General features: G+C 50.4%; 1 protein-coding gene across 1 annotated transcript in view; it reads right to left on the bottom strand.

Moving 5' to 3' along the window:
- Positions 1-1,380: 1,380 nt before the first annotated feature.
- The window catches only part of Rgs9 (regulator of G-protein signaling 9), a 62,303-nt gene continuing 51,664 nt past the window's right edge, over positions 1,381-12,019 (bottom strand). The window contains exons 17-19 of the mRNA XM_013038035.1: positions 11,035-11,152; positions 3,456-3,925; positions 1,381-1,804 (exon numbers count right to left, since the gene is read on the bottom strand). Coding sequence (XP_012893489.1) covers positions 1,654-1,804; positions 3,456-3,925; positions 11,035-11,152 — 739 coding nt within the window. The 3' untranslated portion in view covers positions 1,381-1,653. The remainder of the gene's footprint in view (positions 1,805-3,455; positions 3,926-11,034; positions 11,153-12,019) is intronic.

Raw genomic sequence — 12,019 nt, forward strand, 5'->3', positions numbered from 1 at the left:
TCAACCCACTGGTCAAATCCAATCACAAGTTCAGGAGGAACCTGTGGAACAATGCCAGGACTAGGGGAAAACCCTAAGACATGGGTATAATGGTTAATCTCTAATCCAGGTTTTATTTTGTGTGAGTGCATGCACACACATGCATGCCAGTTATCAGGGCTTGAACTTAGGACCGCATGCCCTCAGCTAGCTTTTTCATTCAAGGCTTTCACCCTATTATTTGAGCCACACCTCTATTTCTGGCTTTTTGTTGGTTAATTGGCGACAAGAGTCTCATGGAATTTTCTGCCTGAGCTGGTTTTGAACTGCGATCCTCAGAGCTCAGCCTCCTGAGTAGCTAGGTGTGAGCACCCTGCAACCCAAGCTTGTCCAGGGTTTCTTAGAGTGGCTCTCCATCTAGTCTTTTTGGGTCATCTTTTGTTGTGAGGGTGCTGTGCTTTGTGGGAAGTTGAGAAGCCCTCCCTGGCCTTTACCTTCTAGATACCAGCAGCAGCCCTGACTCCCTACCACAATCCTGACCTTCAAAACTCTCTCCAGACACTGCCTTGTATGCCCTAGGGACAGAGGTAAATCAACCTGGTTGAGAACCATGAGATCAATCCAAGGGGGAAAAAGTCATTATCACAGCTACCTCCCCAGGCTAGCACTGGGCACCTAGTAGGCACTCAATGAATAAGCACTCTCTGGATGAGTAGCTGGGAGAAAGAGGTAGGAAGAGTACCCAAGGCCCAGCCCCCATAACTTCCTACTGGCCTGGTGCAGTGGAAGAGAAAATGGGCTCCCGGATCCTCCTATAAGGAGAGGATGGACGAATGACCCAGTGCTGCAACACAGAGCCTGTATCTGACAGGCAGGCTTTCCTCTGAGGGAGTAGGAAGGGGTCCTCAGACCATGATCCTGCAACTGTCCGGGCAACAGTGCAGAGCCCATTCCCGGGACCTGCAAGACTCCTTTGACAATGACTTTGACTCAAGGATGCCATCCTGGTGGCCTGGCCCAGATTCTGGGAGCTGTGCTGCCTCTCAGTCTCCCTCCACCCTCTCCTCCTTCCCTGGAGGGCTAAGTCCCTCCCTCCTTTCTTCAGCTTCCATCCTTTAACCCACATAGGTGTTGTTCCCAACACAATCCGTTTTGATGCCTACTTTTATAGAACCTTGCATTGCAGGGGTGTGCTTTTCCACTTCCGGTGGCCTGACACCTCCCACTCCCTAAAGCTTGGTTGATGAAAGCATTATGGCTGGACCAATTTAGACAGGGAAGGGGTGGGGGAGACTCCTGGAAGGTACTCAATGTCCCCTTGTCCACAAAACAGAAGCAAACACGAGTTTATTTCGTAAGCTATTATTGCTCATGAACAGCTAATAGAATTGGGCACATGCTCACGTTCCAGTCCAAGAAATGCTTCCCAGTTATCCTTTTATTGGTATTAAGGCAGCAAGGGACATCTTCGGGCCCACATGCCTTTTTTATGCCACACAAGGGGACATCATGACTCGGGAAGTAGGGGAGCCAGCCAGCCAGAGGACTGTTCCCCAGTCTCTCCAGCCCTCCATTTTCATTCTAATGCACTTTGGTTTGAGAACAGGTGTGCAGCACGGCCCAGTCTGGCAGTATCTATCTGCCAGGAAGATGCTCCTGGTCCAAGGCCTCAGCTCAGCCAGCCTTGCCCTCCGCCAGACTGTCCCAGGGACAGATGACCTCATTTTCTGTAGCCCGGTCACCAGACTCCCCTGTCCCAGCGTCGTCCGAGTCCACTAGGCAGTGTCCACTGTCTGTAGGCACATCCATTTTGATCTGGAAAAAGCTTCAGGCACAAAAGAGCACACATGACAAACGGGTAGGAGGCCAGCTGGTCCCCAACAGCCCCAGGTAGACTAACACACCAACACGGGGGAGGGGCATTTACCCAAAGGGGCTTGTGCCATCCTTGGCTCAGGAGATCCCTGTTATTAGGAATTAGGATTCCAAACATGCTTCATTTTACTTGGGGGGAAGGGCTTAGATCTTCCGGGTTTTGATGAATTCAGAAAGTCCCTGTAGGACATAGCAGCCCTTTTTATCCCTGAGAAACTGTTTAAAAGCCCCACACCCACATAGCAGGGATGAGCTAGAACATTCCATCATCATCCTTCCTGATGAAGAATCAACAAGCATGCACTGGATTCTACTCCCCTTCCTGCTCCTCCAAGCAACGTGGGTAGGAGGGACACGGGCCTAGGGTACTCACCGCCCCTCATGCATACAACACACAGCGCAACCAATGCTCCTTGGGTACCCATGACAACCTAAGGCCCCTGCTTGTCCCTTCCTTCTCCAAGCTCAAGCAGGGCCAAACATAGGAACTAGTTCAGTCGTTTGGGGGGCGGGGTAACCCCTGACTGCCTCCTCTCAAATCCAATAAGGATGGGCTGATTCATAGTTTGTTGCAGTCTACCACTTGGTTTTCTGCCATGGGCTTTATCAAGCAATCTTCTGAGCTCCTCTCTGTACTTAGCATAGGAGGATTCCTGCTCAGGAAGAGATTGGGCATCCGCATTTTTGATATCACTGCCAACACGAAGATCTAGGAGGGGTGCACGTGGAAATGTGCAGGTGCCCCTGAGGATGGGGGTTGGGGGAATGCAAGCCCCCTAAGGTAGGGGAGGCATACCCTAGGATCACATCACCTGGGCTTCCCACTGTGGCCATAGATCTTCTACCCTTTACAAATCAGTGTCTTTATTAAACTCATTCTCGGGGTTGAAGGGGACATAAGGAAAAGGTGGACAGGAAAAGAAGTCAAAGCAAAAAAACCCTATATAGGTGGGTGCAGTGGCCCACACGTTTAATCCTTGCTCCTTGGGAGGCAGAGACCGGGAGGATTCCCCATTCAAGGCCATCCTGGACAGTTTTGACACCCCTCCCCAAATCTGAACAAATAAAAAGCAACTACTTGAGATTTGTAAATAGGAGGATTGCAGGCCAAGGCAATATAAAAGCCAAGATCTTGTTGGGAAAAGTAACCAAAGCCAAAACCAAAAGGGCTGGCGGTGTTGGCCCAAGTGGGAGAATACAGACCTGGTTCTGAAAAAATGATTAGTTAACTAATTAGCTAATTAATTTTATTTTGCCAATCCTGGGGCTTGAACTCAGGGCCTGAGCTCTGTCCCTGAGCTTCTCAGTGCTCAAGGCTAGCACCTGAGTCACAGTACCACTTCTGGCTTCTTCTGTATATGGGGTACTGAGGAATCGAACCCAGGGCTTCATGCATGCTAGGTAAGTACTCTACCACTAAACCACATTCCCAGCACTAGCTAATTGGTTTTTAAGAAGACCTCTGCGCCTCCTCCTTGTCAGGAAGAGGGAGGGAAGCATTCCAGCCCCACCACCTCCCGGCCGCATGTGTGCCACAGGGCCTTGTCCACACCCGCAGCTCCCCGGTTATCACAAGCGCAGTGCAAGCCCCTTCTTCTTACTTTGCTACCTTCTTGGGTTTCAGCCTGGGCAGCTGCTGGCCCACGTCCCCCAGGGGCTGCACCTTCCCGTGGGACACAGCTGGGCACTTGGGTGAGAGCCTGGCAAAGACCGGAGAAGCCAAGCAACCTCGCCTCAGAAACCTGCTGAGGGACAGGGCCGGCCGGGCTTTGGCAGGGGCCCTGGGCTGGCTGAGAGATGCCGGGCCATCGATGGAGGCCTCGCTGCTATCGCCCTGGGCACCAGACCAGCTGGCCTCCCCCTTCGGCTCTAAGCCCGAAGAGCCCTCCAAGGCGACTCGAATGGGTGAGGGGCAGATGGCAGTGCTGGGCCGCCTGATGAAGCGGCTGGGCGAGGGGAAAGGCCTCCGGGGAGAGCGGCAGGACGGGGAGAAGGGGCCAGAAGGAGAGGGAGGCACGCAGGTCCCCGTGTACACGGCCAGGTGGGGGCTGGGAGCCATGTGCTGGCCTGGCTGTAGGGAAGGAAAGGACAAAGCTCAGCGGTGAGTTCTGGGGGGCCCCCTCAAACCACCCTCAGTTAACTCAACCCCCCTCCCACTTCTGATGACTTAGGGTGCAGGCCTGGTCTGTCTGCCCCCTGTGACAGCAGCACAGACATACAGAGGCCTGCTGGTAGGGACCTGTCTGTCCCCAAGAGCCCCAGAGTGGGACAGTCCTGTCCTAGAGCACAAACCAGCCTTCTTCCCATTCCCAGATGCTGGAGGGAAGCCAGGCTGAATTCTCCATCACCCCTCAGGACCATGACCCAGGGGAGCGAGCCCCAGCACCCCCAGGGCTATGTCTTCTGCACCAGTGGCCCCAGCCTCAGGCCTGGAAGCATCTCACTGAGCAGGAGAAATAGCAAGACCCCCACCACTTCAGCAGGGCCTGACCCCTGGTCATTGAGTGGAGAAAGGGGACGTATCTCGAGTTCCCGATGTAGGACAGGGATCTCCACCGCCACCTTCTCTCCACCCCTAAGAACTCTCCTGCAGATGGCAAGGCAGCGGCCTCAGCCCTGGGCAGGGGGCTGCTGGCTTCTGTGGCATGAGGTCCTGGTCTCCCAGTCACCCAGGTAAGATGACCTAACTTAAAGGAAATAGGGCAGGTGCATGGAAGGGCAGCTTTTCAAAGGCTGGGGGGAGGGGCAGATGACTGACATGGCTGGATAAGATTGGAAATGGGGGTGAAAAGGAGTCTTCATTGTCTCCCACTGGTTCTCTGACATTCAAACAAGATCCTATTCTGAAACAGCAGCTTGAGCTATTGCTCCGTGTAACAGTTTAGGAACCAGACCCCAGGCTCAGAACCTACCTGGGCTGGTGAATTATCACATTACTAACAAGTATAGTTATTGTTAAGACACAGTGAGAACTTAGCAACCAGAAGTCCCCGGCCTGAACAATTTACTCAATATCAGGGCTGCTTGCATCCGCCTCCCTCCCCACCCCCAGAGCCACTCGGTGAGGCAAATCACTACCATTATCTCCATTTTTGACAGAGGTGGAAAATTCATGCTCAAGGAGCCAAGGAATGGTGGAAATGGTGAGAGAGAGAGAGACTTAAAACTCCCACGTCTGCATGGCTGAATGGATCAGCATATCCGGTCAAGAAGCTACTTCTAGTCCTCCAAAACACTCATTCTATAAGGACTCACATCTTACCAAGAGCCTGAACAAGCCTGGAAGAGGACCCTACCAAGAGCTTCCAGGTTAGAGTGCAGCTACCCCGGCTGACCCCTGGCTGGTGAGCCCTGTTCAGGACCTGGTACCAATGTGTAGCCTGAAGATTCTCTCCACATCCACATGCCCAAGCTGATGATCTGAGGAGAGGGGCCTTTGGGAGGTGAGTAGGAATGGGACCCTTACATAAAAGACCCCAGCGAGCACACTGAGAGTGCAGTGAGATGCTGCTATCATTCTCTGGATCTGTTGGTGCCTTCACCATGGACTTCTCAGTCCTCAGAACCATGGGAATTTTCTGTTAATGGGCCACCACCAAGTAATGCTACTTTATCGTGGTGGTCTCAATGGTCTAAGGCACCCCTGCGTTTGTCTCACCGTGGGCAATCATGCGCTTACAAGCATTTGTTCTTTGGGACCGTTGCTTACCCATCAAAGACTTAATCAGTGACTATGTGAGATTGGAAGCCCAGAGCGGTGTAACAAAAAGTCCCTGCTGTTTTTGCTGAGCCTTGTTGACCCCTATTGCCCATGGGAGGTTGGGATCCTAGCAGCGGAAGGAATAGACATAACTCACAAGAGAAGCTAGGCTTTGTCAAGATGTGGGGAAAGAAAGAGGTATCAGAGTGGTGCCTCCTGACTCTAACTGAAAACCCATTCCTTCAGAATCAATGGTAAACTCTTCTTCCATAATTCTACTCTACAGATACGACAACAAGTCTCATGGAGCTGATACAACCTGACCGGGATTGTATAGCTTATGACTAGAATTTTTTCCTCCCTCCCTTCCCCCAACCCTGTGTATCTTCCATCCTCCTCTCTCCCTCCCTCTTTTCCCCATCCCATTCTTCCTCCAACACCTTCTCTTTTCCAAGGATGAACAACAGAATGGATAGGAAAAGTGACTACTACCGTTCTTCACTTACCTTGCCTGAGATGTTCTTTCTTCTGGGCAAATGGCCATTGGCTGGGTTGGCTGAGGACACTCTAAGCGGGATGCTTTATCCACCTCCTCCCACCAGTGACCCATGGATCCCCTCCAGCCTGGAGCTGGAGCTTGGAGACCTAGCCCCTCCCACCCATGCCCCAGCGACCACTGATGTCAGAAAGCAAAGCGGTGGCATGCAAGACACGTGGCAAAGAAATGTGACAGGACACAGACAAAGAGGAGGACAGTTTGATTCCGTTTTCTTGTGCACTGCATTTTATTGCGTGAGGTTAACCAAGAGAAGGAAGCATGAAATGGAGCAGGTACATTAATATGAGGACGCAATCACAGGCTTTTTAATGGAAGGCAAAGCACATGATGTAGGAGGGTGCAACTCAGGTTTCTGTCCCCAGAAAACTGGCTGAGAATTTAAAGAAAACCCATGGCCATTTGAACCGCCTTCCTGAGAACCAGAAGGATGTGTTCCAATTTAACATTCAGATATGCAGTCTTGCCTTCTATACCTTTTCCATTCTCCCCTTCCTCACTTCTCCAGAAGCAAATAAGAAAACTTGATTACATGAGGAAACAGCTCTTTGGGTGGCCATGTCATTTCGTCTCCCAGTCATTCCATTGGTCACAAAATCTTCCCAGCTGGAACTCACCTTTGCGTTGGCTGAGCAGTAACTACACTGTTGTTAGTTACTCCTCTCCCAGAAGATGCTGCTTCTGGGGGGCAGACTCTTTCTCCTGCCCACACCTGGACTCTATCCTAATGTTCCCTGAAGATAGATGCAGGACAAGATTTTGAGAGACCAGAGAGGGTGGTGCAGGATAAGAATGGTTTGCCCACTCTCAGGAAACGCCCTGACAAGGAGCCTCTTTATTGGACAATACCAACAGACCAAAGAAGACACAAGTCTGCTTAAAGAGCATGGGAGTGTAGGGAGCGAGGGTAATGAAGACAGTAACAGTGCTGATGGTAGTGAGACACGGGATGATGGTAGTGAGGATGGTGATGGTGGTGATGATGATGAAGATGATAGTAAGGACAGTAATGATGGTGATATGAAGGTGATAATAGTAGTAAGGATGATGATGATAACAGCAGTTAGTGTTTATTGAGCATTTATATGTCATGCATGGGTCTAAGGTCTCATGTTCTTGTCTCTGACCCTTCTATTTGCACTGAATACTCCTCATGAAACAGTCTGTTCTCTAACAGTCAAGCTGGGAAAATGGAATTCCACAGAGGAAACCCTGGTGCCTACGCTAGCATAAAATGTACATGTTTGTCATGGGGTTCAACTATAGGCACTAAGGATTATGATGGTGTGTGAGCCCAAGAGACTATCATAATGATTTAAACACATCACTCACATTGTCCAAATAAACATGATCTTTGATGCCATCTGACATCCAAGTGGGCCCTGTGAGGCTGGTGTTACCCTTGAGCCCTGGTAGGAGCAACTGCTACTTGCTAGAACTGACAGCAACCATGAACACTCTTGCAGGACCTCGGAACTCAGACCCGTGGCCTCTTTTCTATAACACAGGAGAATTTCCTACTGGGCCCAAGGATTGTAGAAGAGAGCACTGCAAACTCCTGAGGTGGAGAGGACATAGGTAAAGACTGGAAAAGAGCTAATGTCTAGAGCTGAGGTTATACAAGTGTATAAAATCGAACATCTCCAATTGCTGGATAGAGCTTTCCAGATAGACTAGATTAGTCACTCGATCTGTTCCTGCAATCCAGCTAACTGCCCCAAAAGCAACTCTGCTCTCTCCAAGTCTTCACTCCCTCCCCAGGCTAGTGGTTCCTGGGATGTGATTGGAGAATCATAGTTCAAAGCCAGCCTAGGAAGGAAAGTCCACAAAAACTCCATCTCTAAAATCAAAGTAAGGCTAGGGGCATGACTCTGTTGGTGGAGCACTGACTGAGCAAGCAAGCTGCGGGAGTGTGAGGCCCTGAGTTCAAACCCCAATACCATAAAAAATGTCAGAAAAGAATGCATGATATATTCAACACATCTACTACCCTGCCCGCCATGTTGCTAGGGGCGGGCTCTAGGCTCCTGCAGAGTAACTTGAAGGGGCAGCAAGTATCCTCTCATTTCTGCTTCTCAAACTTTCCCACGAAAGTAGGCCAAACGGCAGGAGAGCTCTGCAACCGGCTCCCGCAGGAGTCTGAGGGCAGAGCCTGAACCTGCCACAGCCAAGCGCGAAACGTCTTTGATGTCTCATATTCCAACCGTAAAAAATTCATGCACATTTTGCATTCTATTTCATAACATATTAATGATTGTTTTAATGTAAATTTTTTTTTAAAAAAAAACCACCTAAACTTTTTCTCTTATTCTAAATATTCAAGTCGAATTGGTATCCCAGGCCTGGTTACCCGCCCCCCTCCCCTTGACATTCATAAAGTCTGCTTTGAGAATAAATCTTGACCCAACTTCTCTTTTCATGAATGAATAAGAAACCAAGAGGTTCTGGGACTTGCTCGAGACCTCATGTCTAGGGCTGGGATCACAACAGGGTCCAAGAGACTTATCAAAACCCAGGGCTCGGGCTGGGAAGGTGGCTCAGTGGTAAAGCGCTTGCCTTGCATGCCTGAGGCCCTGGGTTCAATTTCTCAGCACCACATAAGAAGAAAAAGCCAGAAGTGGTGCTGTGGCTCAAGTGGTAGAGCACTAGCCTTGAGCTAAGGAACAGTGCTCAGGCCCAGAGTTCAGGCCCCACAACTGACCCCCCCCCAAAAAAAGCCAGGGCTCTTGCTACTCCATTCATTCATACATTCATCTGAATACATGTTGTGTAGAGTGTGCTAGGTCTTAAGCATTAGCCTCCAAGTGGTACATAGGTAGCTATGGTCGCTTCCCTCTTGGCACTCAGCTGATAGTGGTTTCACTATCAACCTGCAGGCACCCTCCAGAGCTGGAAAATTCCAACCATGTTCAAAAGAGAGATAAATGAAGTCTGTGCCTTGCTGTGCTAGTCTTTGACCCATGAAGGGAGGCAGACACCCCCCTCTTCGGGTTGGAATTATCTTGCTAATATAAAACCAGTGCCCATGGATTCTTCACTCTGGCCTAGAGGGTCTTGGATGACCTCGGTCTGCCTACTTCTCCTGCTTCATCTTGTTCCATTTCTTCTTCATCATCCAGGCTCCATGGCTCTCCTGGCCTTGCACTATACTCTGAGCTATTTGCCTCCTCTGGGCCTTTGTACACATTGTCCTCTCTCCCTGGGACGGGCTCCCTGCTCCATCCCCATTCTGCAGCCAACGCTTGCTCCTCCTCTGCTTCTCTGCCACTGCTTCCAAGAGAACCAGTCTATACAACTCATCTTCCCAAGCACAGCACCCTCCCTTTAGGACACATTCAGCAGGTTTTCCATCTACATTGCGTTGATGTCATTGATTGCAGTGGTAACCTCAGTTCTCTACCCTGTCCTGCATCTGTGTCTTTTGCTAGAAAGCTTTGACCTCTTGTCACTAGAAGAGGTCATCTTGAATCCAGCTGCCTCCGTGGCTTGCTTTGGCCAATGAAATGACGCAGAAGAAACCATGTGAAGCCCTGTGTTCTTTCTACTGACTCCCTTGTAATTCTGCCATCATCATTGGCTCCCTGCCTAGGTCAAGTTGTTAGAAGAAGACAGATTGGTGAAGTACAGCAGACTCATCCATTCACCCCAGCCTAGGCTTCTGTAGACATGTGAGCAAACCCAGCCAGGAACCACAAAGCCACAGAGATGATCCTGTATACACAGACAAAAAACATCTGTGGAATGGCATTCTCGTTTGTGGTTGAATGTTACCCAACAACAGTTACCTTTGACAGTCCTAGACCGTCACGTTCCATGAGAGAAGAACTGTGTCTTGCTTGTTCATCAACTCCTTGCACACAGTAAGGGCTCAAAACATAGCTGGGTAAATGAATGTGTTCCTGCTCGCCTCCTTGCTCTCTCTTTTGCATGCAGGTGTATGAGGTAAGCCTCACTTCAAGACTAACCTTATAGGCCTCACAAGGTCAAGGTTGGAGCTGTCTTTTCCTTCTACCCCTGACCACAGAGCTGGCCTAGCCTATAGCTGCAGAGAGGGAATCATCAAGAGCTAGAGAGCATCCTCCAAAAAAAGAAAAAAGTGCATTCTATTAGCTCACAAGTCATCATGAAAATCCCAGGGATAGCTACCAGCCTTCTTCCCTGGGAATGAAGACATGAGTGCCTAGATTCTTCTCTGGCCCGAGTCTTGCATTCCTCACAAGCTGCTTCATTACCCAGGAATTACAAGATGGAGAGACAGAAGGAAAAAATGCTGCTATCCCCTCAGGTAGCTGTGGCTAACACATAAGCTCAGCAGGAGGCCCGGCTTAACGGGGCCCTTTCAGTTAATATAGGAGCTAGAAAAGTATTTCCACGGGGGAACCTAGAATCTGCTCCTTGGAAGGACTCCAGATGGCTTGAGAAGCAGAGTCTAAGCTGGAGAGATAGGATGAGGAGCTTCCTGAAGCTACTTTAGGCCAATGTCCTTAGAAGAACTAGGCTTGGTGTGTCTGTATCTCTGTAAGGAAGCCCACTCTCCCTATGGTTTGTGCTACATGAATTCCCAAAGGTTATGACAGGTGGGTGTCATAAGTCAGGTGACTCCCCTCCCCCCCAGCCATCACCAGTGTTACCCCCTGGGGAGCTGGGGGGGGGGAAACAAACTTAAGTCACTTTTAGCATTGTAAAATTCACCATGAAGCACATTAGAGGAATCTGGGGGAAACTCCTTGACCCTACTGCTCTAATCATGGGGAATGGAATCTTCTAGACTTTGATCCTACTTTCCTTTGTTTGCCTCTTCCAAGTACACTCCTCCCCTTGCCCTCTCCACCCCTCAGCCCCGCCATCCACCCCGGGAATCACAGCTTCATTTAGGAGGGAGCTCCTTCTTGAGTTGGCTCCTCCGGTCCAGCTTGCTCATAACCTGGGTGATGTCCACGGTGTTGGCTGCTTCTCGAGCCTTCGCTTCCTCTTCCAGCTGTCTCAGGATGACAGGGCTCGGGCTGGAACGTAGGTGGCGGCGCATGAACGGGAGGCCGGCGCTGCGAGGAAGCACACAGATGGGTGACTGGCTGTCAGTACTCGCGGTGAGGCTGGGGCTGGGAAGGCAGGAACCTGGAGTGGTCAGCCCCACGTCCCTGGGCACGTCAAGGGGAGTTCCCAGAGCCAGCTTCAACGCTGGCTCTTCCCTTTCTCCCCTGGAGAATGAGACAGCTGCTTCCGGTTGGTAAATTAAGATGCCAGGAGAGCTTTCTGGATGGTCAACTACAACAGACACCTTTCTCCAGTGTTTAGACATCCAATTATTATCTTAGCACCCTGTAAGGTCTTCATGAAAGCCAGCAGCACTGTAGACTTAGGGACTAAAAACCCCCAAGATTTTCTGCCTCGGGAAAGAATTGGAGCATCTCAGCCACAGGTCTGAAAAGGAAGGAAGGAAGGAACTGGCTGGGAGGAGTGGGTATCCTCGGCAGAGGGAGCGAGGAGGGTTTGCAGAGGGGTGGCAAGATGGCGGTACCCTGCTCCTAACACCAGATCTTAGGATTACCACCCCCCCAAAAAAATATCTCCTTTAGAAGCCAAATCTGGATTCTTGGAACCAAAAATCTCAATGACATCTTAGGAACCAGCACCACACCCTACATGCCTGAGAGATAAAAGAGGAAGAGCATCAGAGAGACCTGCCCTGGACAGATTCCCACAGCCACACCGGCTGGGAAATAAGTATTTCAATGGAGATAATAGATGGATGATTTAGGACCCCAACTTTCTGGATCATGCTTGTATCTGTACTAGGGAGGCAGAAGGCTGCCCTACCCGCAAACTGCCTCTAATATTGACTGTCTCACCAGACTGGCAAAGAGGAAAGTACAAGCCAGCCTCTCTCTTAGGCCTGGCTCATTTCTCGC

This window comes from Dipodomys ordii, unplaced genomic scaffold (genome assembly GCF_000151885.1).
Source record: "Dipodomys ordii isolate 6190 unplaced genomic scaffold, Dord_2.0 Scaffold7, whole genome shotgun sequence".
NCBI lineage: Eukaryota > Metazoa > Chordata > Mammalia > Rodentia > Heteromyidae > Dipodomys > Dipodomys ordii.